This window comes from Tachysurus vachellii, chromosome 9 (assembly GCF_030014155.1).
Source record: "Tachysurus vachellii isolate PV-2020 chromosome 9, HZAU_Pvac_v1, whole genome shotgun sequence".
Lineage (NCBI taxonomy): Eukaryota > Metazoa > Chordata > Actinopteri > Siluriformes > Bagridae > Tachysurus > Tachysurus vachellii.
Window position 1 is genome coordinate 22,532,360 of NC_083468.1, and position 20,931 is coordinate 22,553,290.

The following is a 20,931-nucleotide window of genomic DNA, read 5'->3' on the forward strand; positions in this document are numbered from 1 at the left end:
ACAACACACACTAAGGGTTTTTACTCCACTTATTCCACAGCTTTTTTTTTTTTTTTTGCCAAGAATTACATGGTTTATTTATTGATAAAAGACGTGTGGAACATCCACAAGACACGATAATTCCTGTCATTGCTTATGTTTTAGCAGCCATAAGCAATTTGGAACGTACTGGAATACAGATTAAGTTTATTAATAAACAGAAGATAAACAACACAGACAGAATATGTCAGTGAGTTATGGCAAAAACATACTAGTCCAGAGGAAGACGAATACTAGACAAGACACGACATTACAATTTTTGCCTCTAAATGAATAGAAATAAAAAATACAGTTTTTAAGCAGATGAACATTTTTTTTTTTTGTCCATTTCTATGTGAAACTGTAAGGAATTTTCTTCAGTCGCCTGGACAGGGTAACTAAATTCAGCCGTCTCGACCTCTGCTCGGTTTCTGGTTCCCGGCGAGTACTCGGGGTAGTCTCAATGAAATACGCCAGTCAGTCTTTCAAAGAGAAATCCCAAACTTTATTATGTCAAACCTGAATATATAGAGGAAGGATATACAGTAATGTGTGTGCTGAGCAGAAGATACATTGACCGTTATCATGAAGCAGGAAACCTCCCAGAGAAGTGTCATGTTTTTCATAGCTTCTTTCATACAAAGCGGAGCAGATGTGCTAGGGAGAGGAGATTATGCTAAGGTCAAGGTATCTGTGTGTGTGTGTGTGTGTATGAGAGAGAGAGAATGTGTGTGTGTGTATGTGATTGTGTATAAGAAAAGAACATTGTGTTTTTGTACAGAAATTCTGCAACATTATTAGAAAAGATAAAGTATTTCATACAATTATTCTCACAGAAACTCAATATTAATGCCATGAAAACAGTGTCGACGAGGACATGGTCTTGTAAGATGTCTACACAACAGAGACATATTGGGCATATTTTGTTTGAATATGTACATAGCAATGTTCAAATAAAATAAACATTACATTAAAAATATTACAAGAAAAACATTAAAATGACTAACAGATACTGTGGTGCAATGTTAAGGTGCATGACAGTTTTTCTCTATTTATTTTCTAATTATAAGCGTTTACCTCTGACTAGCTACAGATACTAAAGCATTGGCTGAGCTGGTCAAACTGTTTGCATGTTAACTTGTCTCTTATGGAGCATTGGCAGCTCCAGAAACTATTGGTAACTTTAGAAACTAGTCTTTCCTTTCTACCCCTGGCAAAGACTAGAGAGCTAATCACTTCATGCCAGACACCTTTGTCTTTCTGAGCTTGAAATAAGTTTGTTCTGTGCGTGTTTCTTTGCTCGTACATAAATTTCACCCAGTGATCAGTTAAAGTTAGGGGTCCAAGCACCCAGAGTAACCTTTGCTGCCACACATGAATTTAATTCAAATAACCGCTATAAGTAGATTAGTTCAAACCGAAATAAATAAATAAATAAATAAATACAAGCTTTTTGCTTTATCTCTCAGTGTTTTCTGATATATCTATATATGTATTCAGTATTTTCCAGCATATGAAGTCAGTATTTAATTAAAAAATGAAAACATACAACAGGTGTCATAGCACAAACCAGTCTTTCACTCACTCTGTGTTTCCAGTTCAGCTTAGACCACACCTCTTCACAGTTTAAACCTGTATCTCATAATAAACTTCAAGGTGACTGGTGCCTTGTGAGTGTATACATACACACAAGTTTTTACTTCTTCCCATATTCAAGTCCAGGAAAAGACTATAGCTCAAGCGTCAAACTCAGCTTGTGGACTATATTTAGAGACAGCATTTACAATAATAACCGGGGCAGCCTAGAGTTATCATTTCATGAAGAAATGGCGAAGAATAAAAAAATAGAGGCGAGGGGGCTTTGGAAGAGTAAAAGTGAATTCCTTCTGGCAGTAGCAGGAGACATAGTGGGTTTAGGCAATGTTTGGAGATTCCCCTACCTTTGCTACAGGAATGGAGGAGGTAAGAGCACTGAAAAAGATATTATCATGTTTATTATCTCTCTGTATATATTTATGTTGTATGAACTCATGCAATTTTGTAGTCATTGTGCTTTCTGTGACTTAAAAATTGCATGACAGTTTCAACTCCACAAACAGGATTTTATAATGTATAAATCTTTCGCAACTTGTTACTGTGTTGATTTCTTTGAAGAAGTCAATTAAAAATCTTTTTATGTTATAACTAATTTGGAGTTTGGAATTGTTTGCATGTTATTAGGGGTGTTTTTGGTGCCCTACTTGGTGCTTGCTGTGACCTGTGGTTTGCCCCTATTCCTTCTGGAAACGGCTATGGGACAGTACACACAAGAAGGGGGCATCACATGCTGGCGAAAAATCTGCCCACTTGCTGAGGGTAAGTGACATGAGGGTGTGTTGTGTTTATAAGGTACCTCACGAATCTGGACTCAAGGTCAGCTTGTGGCAAATTTCTATTATGCAAAAATCAACTTTGGAACATCATCTTAGTTGTGTCTCAGTGAGATATGCAGAGTGATGATAATGTTGGTCACACAAGGTCCCTTTTCTCAAAACATCTTGTTCATTAAATCAACAACAGAGACCTGAAGAGAAGATAATCACAGCTTGTGCTTCACTTCTGTCTTGGAAAAAGCGCTGATATCTAATCGCTTTTTCTTATTTACTTGCCACACGCCTTATTTAAATTTTGCAGGCAATTGAGGTACTGAATATTTTATCTAATATCTTTACTGTGATCACTTTAATTAAGTTTTTGATCATTTGGTATTACCTGCATTTCTGCATCTAACGGCTGTACCCAAATTGACAATTAGTCATTAAAAACACATTCAAAACCAGACGGTATTTAAATGTAATGGATCAGGGCCTGTGAGTATTTAAAAGAGCATTTGAATAAAATATGCTAAAACTTTAAGATAAACACTTTGAAACACCTTTACTCATCTACACATCTACTACACACAAGTATCATGGAGCAAATCCATGCATTTAAAATTCAGCAAATATATCTCACAACTCATAGCCAGTATAGCTGTTTAAAAACAGATGTACCGTGATCTCAAATTGTGGTCAAGATTTGTACAGCAGTATTTTGCATTCTCCTTAAACTAGCGATAAAAAGGTTTGGTAAAGCAGATAAGATAAGACAGATGACTTGAAAGTTGAGAGAATGTCAAAGACCTTGGATATGTTTTTAAGGTGATAGAATGCTGTTTTGCAGACATCACTTCTGTGGGTCCTAAGGTTGCTATCAGAAATGACTCCCAGGGTTTTTGGCAGACAGGGACATCGGCTAAACCAGCACGTCCTTTCACTCCACTTAATTAACTTCAGAAGAATTGGACACATCCAGGATGTGCAACATAACAACTTTGTTGCTAATGTTATCTTACATTTTAGGTATTTAACAAATGACCATAATCCAGAGCATTTGAGGGTTACAGGCTTTGCTAAAGGTTCTAGCAGTGGCTGGGATTTGAACTCACAACCTTCTGACCAGTACGCAGTATCACAAACACTTGGCAACCACTTCCAAATCCAGCATAGCAAAAAAGCCTCACAAGAGCTTTAGAACCTGGCCAGAAGCACACACGAGGTTGGTGTTGCAGTTCATCATAAAGGTGTTCAGTGGGGTTGAGGTCAGGGCTCAAATTCTTCAACATCTATATTCAATTCAGTTCAAATTTATTTGTATAGTGCTTTTACCATGGTCCTTTCTACAGTCAGATACAGTTTGGTAATTGTGTATTGATTAGGAGGCTGTTATTCTCATAGTTAGCATCTTCTCTTTGAATGCCCAATCCTCATGAAGTGGAAACCAACTGGAGATCTCTCGAAGCTTCATGATACTCACTGAAGTTCCGCAGTCTTCATGATCTTCTCTGGATGACTCGGGATGGGTAGAAAAAAGAGAAGCAAGTGGAGAGGATTTAGCATAGCTGCTGTTCATAATATTAACCAGTACTAGATGATAATGTTTATCATTTGATCAGATATACAGGAGCACAAGGTTATGGGGTGTATTATGAGTATGCCTGACTAAAGAGATATGCCTTTATATGGAGGTTGCTTTGTCATGCTGAAACAGGATTGGGAGTCTTAGTTCGTGTGAAGGGGAATGAGAAAAGCATTCTAGATAACTGTTGTGGTGACAGTTTAGGGAAGGCCCACATGTGGTGTCAGGTGTTTACACATTTCACTTTTGGCCATACAGTCTACTTTCCCTATGCAATGTTAAGAACTTCATTCTCTATGGTCTGTACCCTGCTGGCTCTCTGTCTTTTTTCAGGTGTTGGCTATGCATCCCAGGTGATTCAACTGTATGGCTGCATGTGCTACATCATAATCCTGGCCTGGGCATTGCTCTATTTGGTTTTATCCTTTAAGTCCCCACTGCCGTGGGCCAGCTGTGACAACACCTGGAACACAAGTAAGAAATGAGACCAAGAGTGTGAAGAAACTGATGAACTGATGAATCTTCTCACCTTGCTATATAAGCACTTATATGCATTTAATTTTCGGATTTTCTTAAACAGCTTTTTTTTAATTCAACACCAAGAGGACCTAGAGGACCAGTTAATCACACTTAGTAAAAATTCTATATATTTTAGAAAAAAATATTGGCTTGTGTGTCTGGTCGTTCTTTACGTTTCTGTCTAGGTTAAAGAAAATCTCACTCAATAATCTTTATTGATGATGGAACTCATGGCCTAGCCGTTTCAATACTTTAATAAGAGTAATTATATAATGGATAAGGATAAGGTGTTTTTATATTTTTTAAGCCATCCATAACCTCCTATTACGTCTCTGACTTCCTTCACATGAAATTTTTCCCTTTATCCTACGTATAATCTTCTTTCGCTGCCTTGCATATGATTAGAGCTAGCATGCTGCAATTTATGAAATACATTTTTTTCATATTTCTTAATGAAGTAATCAGAGCAAAATGTGTGTACTCCTTTCTATTTCTCAGACAGCTGTATTACTGCTGGAAATAATGACAACTGGACAGGTCAGGGCAACTCCACTTCATCAGCCACTGAGTTTTGGGAGTAAGTTTCATGTACATGCAGATGTAGCAAAGCGTTTCATTAGAAATCTTTTCAGTAATCCACACTGCTAACCTAGATGGACTATATAATAAATCCATGTTGTGTTACGTATTAATTACAGAGCATGTAACGCTATCATTTATTTCCACCCTGTCACTGTACAGACGAAGAGTGCTTAATATCTCTAAAGGTATTGACGAAGTTGGTAACATCAACTGGGAGATTCTCCTGTGTCTAATCGCAATGTGGATTGTATGCTATTTCTCTATATGGAAAGGAGTCAAGTCCACTGGAAAGGTGAGTGTATGATTGTTTTTTGTTACCATTAAAATCATACCAGTTTCTGAATTCATCTGTTTTGCTTTGTTCTAGTTCCGTTTCTAAAATGATAGTTTTTTCACTAATAAGTCTTAAACATCTCATCATCTCAACACAGAATTTACATGACGTAATGTAACGCTTTTTTGTCTAATTCTCTGAGGTGGTGTATGTCACAGCCACATTCCCTTACGTGATGCTGTTGGGGTTGCTGATTCGTGGGCTGACTCTGCCTGGAGCCATGCAGGGTGTGATTTTCTACCTCTATCCTGACTTCCAGCGACTGTTGGAACCTCAGGTGCTTCTCACACATAGCATTTAAATAGACTGTATTTTCAAATAATTTGAAAAATAATTCACATTTTTTTTTATATAAAAATAAAGTTCAAGCCAACAGCAAATTATGACCGAAGCAATTTATGGATCATTTTTAATGATAAAGTTACTTTTAAGTTTATTTAACAAAGTTTAGTGTAGTTGTTACTCACTGTCTTGATTAATTGATCTGTATTTGTGTGGATGTACAGGTATGGATGGAGGCAGCCAGTCAAATTAGCTACTCTTATAGTATAGGTGTGGGAATCTTGACTGTGCTAGGCAGCTACAACCAATACAATAACAACTGCTACAGGTGAACATTTTGTAACATAATCATTCTAATAACAATTAAAACCACAATACTGCTACTAGTAAGTAGGTGGTATTTTTGTAATGAAAATTATACCTTTGCCAAAAGCAAGGCAAAATTTTCCTACTTTTGCCAGCAACAAAACTCAGTCCTATAGTGGTTAAGAAAAGACTTTTCACTGGGCACAAAAAAATCAACAAAAGAATGTCAACTATGATATAATCCAAAAAGGGTTTCATAATTCATTCATTTTCTACCACTTATCCGAACTACCTCGGGTCACGAGCATCTCAGGCGTCATCGGGCATCAAGGCAGGATACACCCTGGACGGAGTGCCAACCCATCGCAGGGCACACACACACACTCTCATTCACTCACACAATCACACACTACGGACAATTTTCCAGAGATGCCAATCAACCTACCATGCATGTCTTTGGACCGGGGGAGGAAACCGGAGTACCCGGAGGAAACCCCCAAGGCACGAGGAGAACATGCAAACTCCACACACAAGGTGGAGGCGGGAATTGAACCCCCAACCCTGCAGGTGTGAGGCAAATGTGCTAACCACTAAGCCACCGTGCCCCCTGGGCTTTCATAATTAAATACCAAAATATAGCATCAAACGTATCATAGATATTATACCTAATTTCATTGTAATTTAATGATGTATCTGTGTTTTTAGGGACTGCTTTTGGTTGTGTCTGCTAAACAGTGGCACTAGTATTGTAGCAGGATTTGCAGTATTCTCAGTTCTGGGCTTCATGGCTCATGTGCAAGGCGTTCCTATAGAGCATGTGGCTGAGTCAGGTATTACTTGTGTGAAAATGTTAAATATTTATATATATATATATACCTAGTATATATATATAGTGATACCTCGAGATACGAGTGCTTTGACATACAAATTTTTTGAGATACGAGCTGTGATTCGACCAAATTTTTGCCTTAAGATACGAGCAAATTTTTGAGATATGCATCCGAGCCACCGGCGCCGAAACAAAGATATCCAACAACCACGTGTGTTCTGTTTCCCCCGCCTCAGCTTCCCGCGTCTCACTCGGTTAAAGCCGTCTTTCCACTGCACACGACAAACGACGGCCGATAAACAGGAAGTCATTCATTTCCTATGGAGTCGCAAAGGGCCTGCGTGAGGTGCCGACCATCTGCGGGTCCGTAATTTTCGGATCCGTTTTAAGCGTTGGATCCACTAAAAAATTTTAACTTGTGCGACTACACCGCATCTGAAAGCCAACCGGAAAGGTTTATTAAAACGACCGGCAGATGTTAGTGAGGAAAGAGTGACAAAAAAGGCAAAAACAAGTGAAGAAAATTAAGCAAAATTAATGTAAAGAAAACAGAAATTGTAGCAACTAAGTTCAGACAAGTTAAGAGAATTTCAGTTAAGTTAATTAATTTTAGTGAAGTTTAGTTAAGTTCCATTTAAGTGTAAAGTATTAAGAGTGTATAGTAGCGAGTAACTGAACGAAAGTGATATTGTAATTCCTCCTAACTCCTCCGCCTGTTTACTCCTCCCTCAACCTAACATTCTCTTTTATTACTGTATGTTTTTATACAGTATTTGTCATTTATAAATACAGGTACTGAACATTTTTCATATTCAAAACACATAAACAAAACAACTGGAGTGGAATTTTGCGAGCTGGAACGGATTAATGGGATTTCAATTAATTTAAATGGGGAAAAATGCTTTGAGATAAGAGCAATTTGAGATACGAGCAATTTGAGATACGAGCAAGGTCACGGAATGAATTAAACTTGTATATCGAGGTATTACTGTATATATTTAAATATATATTTTAATATATGTATAATGAAGTATGTATGCGGTATATATCTAGGATTGTGCAAAGTTTGCATTTTATCCCTGGGGTTTCCTCCACAGACAATTTGCAATTTCTTTCCCCCAGGTCCTGGCCTAGCTTTCGTGGCTTATCCTCAGGCAGTGGCTTTGATGCCTTTACCTCAGTTTTGGGCTGTGTGCTTCTTCATTATGATTATTCTTCTTGGTCTGGATACACAGGTGCATGTACACACACCCACACACACTGTGTTTAGTGCTTCAAAATAATAGCTGAAATTATAATTAATTAATTTTCCATAAGGAGGAGTATAATTGAATGAATGGAGTTTTATCTTCAGAAGCAGGTTTGAACAATTAAGCAGTTAAATATATTGCTGTACTTGTATTGCATTTCAGTTTCTTGCGATGGAGGTGATCATTACATCGGTGACGGATGTGTTTCCTAAAGTGCTACGTAGAACAGGACGCAGAGAGATCTTCCTGCTTCTTTTCTGTGTTTTCTGCTTCTTGTGCCAACTGGTCATGGTCACTGAGGTGGGGATAATAATAAAATATTCATCCACATGAGGGAAATTTAGGGGAAATGTTGGGGGATGTGGTAGCTTAGTGAATAAGGTGTTGGACTACCGACCAGAAGGTTGTGAGCTGAAACTCCCCACTGCTTGGCCCCTGAGCAAGGCCCTTAACCTTCGAACGCTCAGTTGTATAAAATGAGCTAAAATGTAAATCACTTTGGATGTCTGCCAAATGTCGTTAAGGTACATAAATGTAAATGAAAAGAATTGCCCAGTCAATGCAGTCAAAACTGTGTGGTAAAACAAGCTAAGCTACTAATTGCCCTTGCACCTTAACATGAGACAAATGAGAACTTATATAACATAAAAGAATTTGCCTAAAATCCCATGACATATGCTTCATGTATGTCGGGATGTGTATTTTCTGGATGTTTTTTGACCTTGTCTGCTGAACAGTGTTATAGATGGGTAGCTTTCTCAACATTATGTTTCAGAAGACAAATAAAGCAAGAATTAAAAAAATATATGAAAAAACAAGAACAAGGCTCAGAGAGGTTTTGTCAGGCTTAGGTTTCCTTCCCCAAATCTCCAACGCATTCATCAGGCTTACAACGCGAGACTGATTTTCTTTTAATCTTTCAAAGCATTATTATTTTATCTCTGCATTTTCATTTGTCCTTCTGTCCTGCAGGGTGGTATGTACGTGTTTCAGCTCTTTGACTACTACGCCTGTAACGGATCCTGCATCTTCTTCCTTTCAGTGTTTCAGTGTCTGGCAGTGGGCTGGGCTTTCGGTAGGTCACCGGCACCTCACATATTAGCTTAGAAACAAAGAAGGTTTCTAAAATGAACTAGTAATTAGTTCAATTAATCACAGTTTGTTTATACATAATATGCATTTTTTTAGGGGACTATAGTTAATGGATAGGATAGTTAGCTTCTCACATCTATCAAATGTCCATGTGCTTTTCATAGCGACTAAACAGGAAGGGAAATGAAAATAGCCATCAAAAAGGTTCAAAACTCATGGAACCTATGGAACCTATGTATAAAATGGCTGTGATATCAGTTTGATTCAACCACTTTAGATACAAATTCTTTAAGTTCAAATGTTGGAGTACATTCATTCATTATCTTCTACCGCTTATCCGAACTACCTCGGGTCACGGGGAGCCTGTGCCTATCTCAGGCGTCATTGGGCATCAAGGCAGAATACACCCTGGACGGAGTGCCAACTGTTGGAGTACAATACTATTTAGCTTATTGTCTAAAGTGTAATTAAAGTGTTCACTCATTGCACAGTATATACACCAAAGACAAATGTAGTATAAAGCTTTAAGCCTAGTTCCCTTTGCTAAGTGTATAAATAATTAGGTAATCCATTAAATCTCCATTAAAACCCCACTGAAATTTAATAATTGTCTGCAATTCACCCTGTTTTTATGCTCTGTGTTTTTCAGGGGCTGAACGAATGTGTAACATCATTGAAGACATGACAGGATCATACCCTAACATCATCTTTAGGCTGTGCTGGAAATACATTACCCCATTTATTTTGGTGGTGAGCTTCTGTTTGGCTGTGACATTTTTGCTTTTCACCAAAACAAGCCAATATACTAATATTTTTAGACAACCTCAGACAACCAGTATATAAAGCCCTTTCAGATAAACTGAAATGGCAATGAAAAACACTTTCATTACTGCTACCTGCTACCATTTGTGGACTTAATTGTTAATTAGCTATCTCTTTACCTTTATTCCTAAGGTATCATTCATATATTCTATGGTGGAGTACCAGCCTTTGACGTTTAATCGCTGGTACGTGTACCCAGCCTGGGCGTATGGGCTGGGCTGGTTGATGGCTTTGTCCTCCATCATGCTGGTTCCTGCATACTCATTGGTCAGCTTGTGGAAAACAAAAGGGACCCTCAAAGAGGTGAGAATTGACACATACGTTAACTTCCTATGCTTCCCTTCCTTATACTGTATGTTGCTCACTGTTTCGGTTTTTCACTTTGCTGCTGCGCTTAAAGTTCAAACAAAGTTCTTTGTTTTTATTATGATTTTATCGTGTGTCTCTTATTTTTACATATATATATATTTTTTCTCTCTTATAAACTGTTTTCTAATTTCTATGTAAAGCACTTTGAATGACCTCTGTGTATGAAATGTGCTATACAAATAAACTTGCCTTGCCTTGCCTTGCCTACTCTACAATATAGCAAGTTATTATTTCTGTTTATTTCTTAAAAGATAACACCTTGCTTCTTTTCACAGCGCTGGTGTCATCTGTGCAGTCCTGAGAGCAACTCCTCTTTGTCCCAGAAGCAGACAGCTAAAAGACATTTAGTGACATCAGCTGTTTGACAAAGCCAGCACGACAAAAGAATGTACACTACGTTCAGTATACAATACTGAATCAACAGCTCCATTGTCTTTTCATAAGCAACTGGAGAAATGACATTTGCTAAGTCTGGAGAAAGAAGACAAATAAAACTCTATTTACTTTATTTATTTACTTAAAAATTATGAAACAAAGTTTACGGCTACATGAAACAATATTTGAATTACTTCATAATTAAAATAAAAAAAAAATAATAAAAAAAAACAGAATATAAACATTCCTCTGTGACCTGTGGCTTAATGCCTCAAAACATTAAATGAAATAAAAAAATAACCAAAAATTGCAAAATGCTAAAAGTTAATAAATTAATTTTAACGTAAAGCTGCAGTAGATGATAAACTGTCATACAACATTGATGCAACGTTTCTATTATAAATCTAAAATTGTGTCCTGACAGATTACATTATAATATACATACAGTACCCACTATATACATCTCTTTAATATTTGGAGATTTTATAAATTGTGATGTTTGTACACATTAACACATAAATAAGGCATTGTTTTGAAGTGTTGACCATCACATCTATATGTTGTTCTTCCCCAAACAGTTGCCACAAAGATGGAAGTGCACAGTTGTATAGTACAGTATGTCTTTGTGTTCTGTAGCTTTACAAATCCTCTTCACTGGATCTAAGATGTCCCAACACTGTTCCAGCATGACAGTGACCCCTGGTGTACAAAGCGATCTCTGTGAACATTTACATTTACATTTACAGCATTTGGGAAACACCCTTATCCAGAGAGAGGTATAAAAGTGCTCTATCAGTGAATACATTATCACTAGTTCACTTTGTTACAGACTTACAGGATAACATCAGCCTGAGTGAGTCACTGAGTCAGTGAGTCAGTTGTTACATCGAACAACCAGGGGATACGTTCATTCCACCACTTTGCCATGAAGACGTGGCTTGCCAAGTTAGAAGTGGAAGAACATCTTTAGGATGAACCTGAACACCAATTGCGCACAATTTTTCCTCACTTGACAGCAGTCTCTCTTACTAAAACTTCTTTGACTGAATGGACTCACAGCCACACATTATAATAGAAAACCTTCACAGAAAAGTGGTGTTATAGCAGCAAAGGCAGACCAACTCCATATAAATGACCATGATATTGAAATTGAATAAGAACATATAGATCTGATCAGTCAGTCGTCCATATCCCTTTGGCCATATAATGTATTTTCTTAACTATTGCTAAGTGGTAACCAGGCTGTACGTTGTTTTACTGTGACATCCAATTAATGTTTTCTGTGACTTTTGTGGTAAGGCACTTTGAAGACATGGATAAAATTGGGAGAACTTTTCTTTCAAAAGTCAACAGAAGAAGCTATTTTTAATCCAAAGGCACAATGTATAAAGCCAGAATAGGGAAATGGATCAAAGTTAAATAACACACACAATGCTACGCCACCCTTGTTATGGGAAGTGCGATCAACATTTAAAATATCAACACATAGGTTTCCTCTCTTTTTGTTCACTTTTGTGGGTGCACTTGGACATTTCTTATGATAGCAATTCATTTTCCAGATGTGGTATTTTAATAAATTGTGTTGCTGCTATCAGTTACATTATATAATTTTCATGATCACACAATACTAAATTCACATGTTGTATTCTAAATGTTTCTGCTCTTATTTGCAGCTGATAAATTACATGCAAGGTCTGTTTAGGTAGCTGAATGAAGTAGACTAATTATGTTTAAGTTATTGATAATAAACAGTATAACCACTCTCACTCACTCATTTTCTACCGCTTATCCGAACTACCTCGGGTCACGGGGAGCCTGTGCCTATCTCAGGCGTCATCGGGCATCAAGGCAGGATACACCCTGGACGGAGTGCCAACCCATCGCAGGGCACACACACACTCTCATTCACTCACGCAATCACACACTACGGACAATGTTCCAGAGATGCCGATCAACCTACCATGCATGTCTTTGGACCGGGGGAGGAAACCGGAGTACCCGGAGGAAACCCCCGAGGCACGGGGAGAACATGCAAACTCCACACACACACAAGGCGGAGGCGGGAATCGAACCCCCAACCCTGGAGGTGTGAGGCGAACGTGCTAACCACTAAGCCACCGTGCCCCCTACCGTATAACCAAAATATTAATTTGAGAGATATGGGACAGGAGGTTTAAGCTTTTTTCAGGATAATATTTGACAGTTTGTGTTTATGCTTTTAGAATTCTTCCTTCAATGCTTATAATGGGCTGTCATGCTGTGGGAAAGCAAAGCCTGAAAATGTACAAGTATGATTGCAAACTCAATCAGTTCTACTTAGAAAACCTCAATAATATACTCAGATTTCACATCTAATACCTGCTCTCATAGCCCTATTGAAACAGCATTAGCGAATAGGTCATGGACCTATTCGCTACAAGTTTAATAAAGACAATATACACAATCCAAAGTATTTTGGCTTATACACAAGAAAGACACTGAAGCAAGTATTCCATAATACAACTCTGAATACACGGTCTAAATCACTGTCAATAGGCAGACTTACTGAGATACACAGGTACACAATGGCAATATACAGTAGCTAGCCAAGACAGAAAAACCAAGGTGGGTAAACAGCACAAATATCACAAAGTATTAAGTCTGGGCTATTTTATGTGTTGTGAAAAGGATAAAGAAACCACCAATGAAGAAGTGATAAAAATATTCAGGAGTGAAGCATTCCGAATGAATGACGGTAAATTGTCCTTGTCTGATGTGAAACCTGCAGATATAATTTGAAAATAAAGTGTGTGTGTGTGTGTGTGTGTGTGTGTGTGTGTGTGTGTGTGTGTATGTGTGCGTGCACCTAATTGTAAAAATCAGGTTGTGTCTTATTATGAATGCATGTCAATTTGTCTAATTATTATTATCCTAATTTTTTATAACCATCTCCCTCCTCTGTACATGTCCAAACCATCTCAATCTATCCTCTCTGACCTTGTCCCCAAAACAGCCAACCTCCGTCCTTGTCACTCCTATAGAGAACCTCAACATCCTCAGTTCTGCTACTCTGCATATGTAGTCTAATTTCTTTTAATTTTTCATGAGCTTAATGTACAACAGTAATCATTGCATGGTCATCATTGAGTATTGTCATGCATGGGCAGTGGTGACTCAAGTGGTTAAGACTTTGTTGTTGATCCAAAGGTCAGAGTTTAAGCTCCAGTACTTTCAAGTTACCACTTGAGAATTGATCACGGAACTTAACCGTCCCTGCTCCAGGGGTACTGTATCATAGCCGCCCCTGCACTCTGTCCCCAACCTCCTCAACTGGGATATGCAAAGAAATAATTTCCACTGTGCTGTAATGTATATGTGGTGATAATAATAATAATAATAATAATACATAAATTGCTATGTATGCTAAAGCATACAAATACATCTTATACAATTGTGTGCTTTTTAAAGCATCTGATGTCAGGTGTCCATAAACAATTGGCCATGTTGTGTATAATTATCACAATATACTGTACATATTATTTAAATTAATATACTACATGTTATGCCACGCCTCAGATGACCACTAGAGGGCACCTGGCAATTAGATAAACGTCATCCTTTATGTGACTACATGCCCTTTGTATGTCTTATTTAGTCAGTTATAAGCCTTATTTTGTGCAAAAAAAAAATGTCTTGATTATTTTGTGTCGGTTTTTAGATTAAATATTAATTCAATTCATATTTATTTGTATAGTGCTTTTTGCAATTGACATTGTCTCAAAGCAGCTTTACAGAACATAAACATAAAACAAAAGTTTATTATAAAGAATGATATAAAGATTAATATAATACAAAAATATAAGATTAATATTAGATATATTTAAATGTGTTCGTATTTATCCCCAATGAGCAAGTCTGAGGTGACTCAGGTGACTGTGGTGAGGAAAAACTCCACTGAATGGTAAAGGAAGAAACTTTGAGAGGAACCAGACTCATAAGGGAACCTCATCCTCATATGGGTGACACCGGAGGGTGTGATTATAAATATATAGTCTGACAAATGTTGTATTGAGGAGATTGCTGTCCTCAAAGACCACATTGGATTTGACTCTTTAGTATAGCAGAGTCTAACTGGAGCTGATAAATATCAAGATGCCTCAGAGTGGAGGTCCAAAATCTTTATGGCACGGAAGACAATCGGAGCTGGTACAATTTCTGGATGCCTCGAGATGGGTAGAAAGAGAGAAGCAGTAGAAAGGGATTAACATAGCTGCTGTTCATAATATTAGCAAGCACTAGATGATAATGTGCATTTGGTCAGATGTATTAGAGCACAAGATTATGGGATGTATTATGTATACACCTGACTAAAGAGATAAGTTTGTGTCTGAGCCCCGAACACTATCAGGAAAACTATTCTAAAGTTTGGGAGCTAAATATGAAAATGCTCTTCCAGCTTGATTAGATTTTTATATTCAGGGAACTACCAGAGTTTTCTGATCTCAGAGAGTGTGAAGGATTGTAATGTGTTAGGAGACTAGTTAGATACATGGGAGCTAAACCATTAAGAGCCTTGTACGTAAGTAGCAGCAGTTTGTAATCAATTCTAAACTTAACAGGTAGCCGGTGTAGAGACGATAAAATTGGGGTTATATGGTCATATTTTCTTGACCTGGTAAGAACTCTGGCGGCTGCATTCTGTACTAACTGTAGCCTATTTATTAAAGATGCAGGACAACCACCTAGTAATGCATTACACAAGTCTGGAGCTCATGAATGCATGAACTAGCTTTTCAGCATCAGATACAGACAGGATGTTTCTCAGCTTGGCAATATTTCTAAGGTGGAAGAAGGCTGTTTTTTTTATAATATGGGTGATATGATTTTCAAAAGACAAGTAGCTGTCTAATATAACACCCAGGTCTTTCACTGTTGAGCTAGCAGTAACAGTACATCCCTCTAAATGGAAGTTGTGAGAGCTTCTGTGTACTGGTTTTTGTCTTATCAGAGTTTAACAACAGAAAATTAAAGGTCATCCAGTCTTTTATCTCTTTAACGCACTCAGATAATTTGGACAATTTATCTATTTCATCTGGTTTTGATGAGGTATATAACTGTGTATCGTCAGCATAACAGTGGAAACTAATCCCATGCCTTCTAATTATGTTCCCTAAGGAAAGCATGTAAATCAAGAAAAGCAGAGGTCCTAGAACTGTTCCTTGAGGGACCCCATAATTAACTGGCAATAAACTAGAGGATTCACCATTTAATTCTACAAAATGGGATCGATCAGACAGGTACGATCTAAACCAAAATCAGGCCAGTCCCTGAATACCTGTGTAATTTTGTAAGCGAGCTAGGAGAATATTGTGATCTATAGTGTAGCATTCCCAGCTGAATAGATGCACTCTACTCTCATTATGTTTATATATTTTATTTTCAGTTAAAACACCGTAAGAGCTGAATAAAAGACAAACAAATAAACAGCAATCAGACAAGACTGCAATCTGTGTATATACATACATACAAAACCTATAAACTAATAAAAACAGATTCAAGTGCACTACAAAGAGTTATACACCATAAACGTAGAGCGTGAACGTAAAGTATCACAATTCAGATTAAAATACGACTTAATAAAACAAATTATTTGAACACCGCCACAACACTGTCGCCGTCACACTTTGCATAACAACAATAGCCAGTTTGGGAGCTAAATATGAAAATGCTCTTCCAGCTTGATTAGATTTTTATATTCAGGGAACTACCAGAGTTTTCTGATCTCAGAGAGTGTGAAGGATTGTAATGTGTTAGGAGACTAGTTAGATACATGGGAGCTAAACCATTAAGATCCTTGTACGTAAGTAGCAGCAGTTTGTAATCAATTCTAAACTTAACAGGTAGCCAGTGTAGAGACGATAAAATTGGGGTTATATGATCATATTTTCTCGACCTGGTAAGAACTCTGGCAGCTGCATTTTGGACTAACTGTAGCCTATTTATTAAAGATGCAGGACAACCACCTAGTAATGCATTACACTACTCCAGTCTGGAGATCATGAATGCATGAACTAGCTTTTCAGCATCAGATACAGACAGGATGTTTCTCAGCTTGGCAATATTTCTAAGGTGGAAGAAGGCTGTTTTTTTTACAATATGGGTGATATGATTTTCAAAAGACAAGTAGCTGTCTAATATAACACCCAGGTCTTTCACTGTTGAGCTAGCAGTAACAGTACATCCCTCTAAATGGAAGTTGTGAGAGCTTCTGTGTACTGGTTTTTGTCTTATCAGAGTTTAACAACAGAAAATTAAAGGTCATCTAGTCGTTTATCTCTTTAATCCACTCAGATAATTTGGACAATTTAGCTATTTCATCTGGTTTTGATGAGGTATATAACTGTGTATCGTCAGCATAACAGTGGAAACTAATCCCATGCCTTCTTATTATGTTCCCTAAGGAAAGCATGTAAATCAAGAAAAGCAGAGGTCCTAGAACTGTTCCTTGAGGGACCCCATAATTAACTGGCAATAAACTAGAGGATTCACCATTTAATTCTACAAAATGGGATCGATCAGACAGGTACGATCTAAACCAAAATCAGGCCTGTCCCTGAATACCTGTGTAATTTTGTAAGCGAGCTAGGAGAATATTGTGATCTATAGTGTAGCATTCCCAGCTGAATAGATGCACTCTACTCTCATTATGTTTATATATTTTATTTTCAGTTAAAACACCGTAAGAGCTGAATAAAAGACAAACAAATAAACAGCAATCAGACAAGACTGCAATCTGTGTATATACATACATACAAAACCTATAAACTAATAAAAACAGATTCAAGTGCACTACAAAGAGTTATACACCATAAACGTAGAGCGTGAACGTAAAGTATCACAATTCAGATTAAAATACGACTTAATAAAACAAATTATTTGAACACCGCCACAACACTGTCGCCGTCACACTTTGCATAACAACAATAGCCAATTAAGTTTCAATTACTGAAATTCTAACTCTAATATGTTAACGACCCAGTAAACATTAGCAAATAGCTTCAGCTTTTATCGATAAAATTAACTCTTCAAAAGTCTCTCAAAGTTTATCGCGTAATATGAAAAAAAAACGGTACCTTGTGCCTTTCATCAGCCAGGAGCTAAGAGGTAAAAAAATATCCTTTAGACATGTTTGCACAGTGAGTACACAAAAGTTTTAACCCGTATCATTTACTCAGAATGGCGTTTGCCGTCATTTACACAAACAGCGACGCTAAACTTCCTAATATAGGCATATGTGAAAATAAAGGCATATGTGAAAAGAGGAAGAACTCACATAAATAAAACAAATAAAACCACAATGTCCACATAAAGTATAGGTGGAAGTACTGTTCAACAAAAAACATAATACAAAACAGTTCCCTTTTCTTTGTCTTTTCTCAATAATCAATTGTATATTCGCCTTCAAGTCATGCAGATGGAGGTGAGGAACCACTTCAGTGACTGGGGAATTTAATGGTCATTTACACATAGTGTCGAATGCAGCACTAAGGTCAAGTAGAACTAATAGTGACCTGCAGTCTTGGTGTAAAGCTAAGAACAAGTCATTTGTAACTTTAACAAGTGCAGTTTCTGTGCTATGATGGTTCCTGAAACCTGACTGAAACTCTTCATAGATATTGTGCTCCTGTAAGAAAGAGCTCAGTTGAACAGCCAAAACCTTTTCTAATATTTTAGACATAAAGAGAAGGTGTGAAATACTGTAGGTCTGTAATTTGAGTTTATTAGGATCTAAATTCTGTTTCTTAACGAGGGGCCTAATAACTGCCAATTTGAAAGATTTAGGGACGTAACCTAAAGATAGAGAGGAGTTCATAATATTAAGAAGAGGCTCACCAGCTGTATGTAACACTTCTTTCAGTAATTTAGTTGGAATGGGATCTAGCAAACAAGTTGTTGATTTAGCTGTAGTAATAAGTTTATCTAACTCTTCCTGTCCTGTTCTTGTAAAGCACTGTAGTTGTGATTGTAGAGCTTTAGGTGAGACTAGGTCACGAGATGCTCTCACAGGTTGAACATCAACCATTGTGTTCCTGATACTTTCAATTTAATCAGTGAAGAATCTCATAAAGTCCTCACTACTGAACTGTGAAGGAATAGTGTGTTCTGTTTTTTTTTTTGTTAATCTAGCCATTGTGCTAAATAAGAACCTGGGATTGTTTTGGTTATTTTCTGATGGTTTGCTCAGGTGCTCAGACCTACAGTAGCAGCTTTTAGAGCTTGTCTATAGCTGGACATACTGTCCTTATATGCAATTCTAAAAACCTCTATTTTAGTTTTTCTCCACTTTCTCTTGAGGGTGTGAGTATGATTATTATACCATGGTGCAGGTGTTTTGTCTCTAACCTTCTTTAATCGGATGGGGACAACAGTGTCTAATGTGTTAGTGAAGATAGTGCCTATGCTGTTAGTCATTACATCTAGATCGTTTGTGTTTAAGGGTACAGCAAAACGTTGAGACAGATCAGGCAGGTTAATTGTGAATCTGTCTTTAGTGATCGGAATAATAGTTCTACCAAGTCGATAACATGGTGATACACATAGTCTGTTTTATAGGTAGTGTGATAGTACAGTATTAAGTAATGGTCTGTGATGTCATCCCTTTGAGTTATGATATCTATATCAGTGACATCTATTCTGTGTGATTAAATCTAGCGTATGATTAAAACAATGAGTTGCTCTAGTGATGTTTTGTTTAAGCCCATATGAGTTTAGTAGGTCCATAAATGTAAGTCCTAAAGAATCGTTTGTATTGTCAACGTGAATGTTAAAGTCTCCTACAATTAATGCTTTAACAAAAGGTCTGAAAGAAAATCTGAAAATTCTCTAAGAAAATCAGTGTAGGGCCCTGGGGGTCTATACATGGTTGCTAGAGCAAAAGACATCAGGGATTTTTTCGTGTGCATGTGCGAGAGTGCAACATTAAGAACAAGCACTTCAAATGAATTAAATCTATACCGTGTTCTCTGAGTAACAGTAAGGAATAGTGTCAACGCCACGTCCACGACCAGTCTGACGAGGCTCATGCTTACTACTCATCTACTATATAAATATTAGTCCTAGGATTGCATAACCCATTGATTCTCTGCTCAATCTTGATTGATTTGATAATAAAATTAGGTCTAACATACTGTACACATTTGCACATTTGAGCCTTGTATCATTTTTTAAAGAGTGCTTACAAATACTTCCCTTCTTGCCCCATCATGGTTGTTCATGGGGGCGGATGAAGTGCAAATTTGGTTTATTGTAAGTGAAAACACACACACAAACAAACTCACACAAGGAACCAGTAACAAAACAAGGATAGCGATGCAAGGCAGCAACATAAACCGGACATGATTCCAACAACAAAATACAAACTGTGACCTAAATACTAGTGCTAATTAAAATGAACGTGAATCATGTACAAAGCAATCATAATACATACCATCCGTTAAATCCTATGCCTTGTTTGTCCCCTGCTTTTAAAGATGGCCTTCTTCAAGCCTACCTCTAATTTTCTTGACATTTAAAAATTAAATAACATAAATGTACCAAAGCTACAGCAACTAAAACCTTTAAAGACGGTGATCAATGAACTCTTCCACATTCATGCATAATATTGAACATGAACTTATCATTCTTTTTTTTATCTATATTCACGAATTTTGGACAACTCTTTTAGAATCAGCTTACGATTGAGCTTATACACAGCCTTCATCACAGTAATTGAATTTTGTATCAGTGTGCTGAGTTTTAATAAAATTATTTAAAAAAAATAATTTAATCAAACTGTTACACTAAGCCAGTAAAAAATCAGTGAAAATTTTACTGAAATAAATTAAATTATTATTTGTATCCTTAAAAAAAAAAAGTTAATAAGCCACTTGTGGGTGTGTATTCCAGGGTTTGTGTCATGGCTAAGCGTGTTCAAAGGCACTACTTTGTGAAACCATGCAAAATCAGTGTCAGCCATGTCCTCTCTTATCTGATTGCATTGTGATAGAGCTAACTACTGTTATGTACATCAAGTGTTTAAGAAAGAGATAAATGCCTGTAGAAAAAAAACCTATCCAGCTGAGGGATATAAATAATAGGAACAATACAGTTCTCTCTGAACCTTTGTAAGGGTCCATATTAGTGTAATACAGTATGAAGGTCTGATTAGTGCATATTTTTAAAAATGTTCCTCATTTCTC

The 20,931-nt window shown here is 37.1% G+C and overlaps 1 protein-coding gene across 1 annotated transcript; it reads left to right on the forward strand.

Moving 5' to 3' along the window:
• Nucleotides 1-1,695: 1,695 nt before the first annotated feature.
• On the forward strand, nucleotides 1,696-10,847 carry LOC132851413 (sodium- and chloride-dependent GABA transporter 3-like). The gene is made up of 14 exons (XM_060878288.1): nucleotides 1,696-1,980; nucleotides 2,239-2,373; nucleotides 4,288-4,428; nucleotides 4,972-5,050; nucleotides 5,215-5,347; nucleotides 5,532-5,666; nucleotides 5,896-5,999; nucleotides 6,683-6,807; nucleotides 7,929-8,041; nucleotides 8,219-8,356; nucleotides 9,029-9,131; nucleotides 9,798-9,898; nucleotides 10,103-10,273; nucleotides 10,615-10,847. The coding sequence occupies exons 1-14, from the start codon at nucleotides 1,845-1,847 to the stop codon at nucleotides 10,702-10,704; spliced, it is 1,704 nt and encodes a 567-aa protein (XP_060734271.1). The 5' UTR covers nucleotides 1,696-1,844; the 3' UTR covers nucleotides 10,705-10,847.
• Nucleotides 10,848-20,931: the final 10,084 nt, after the last annotated feature.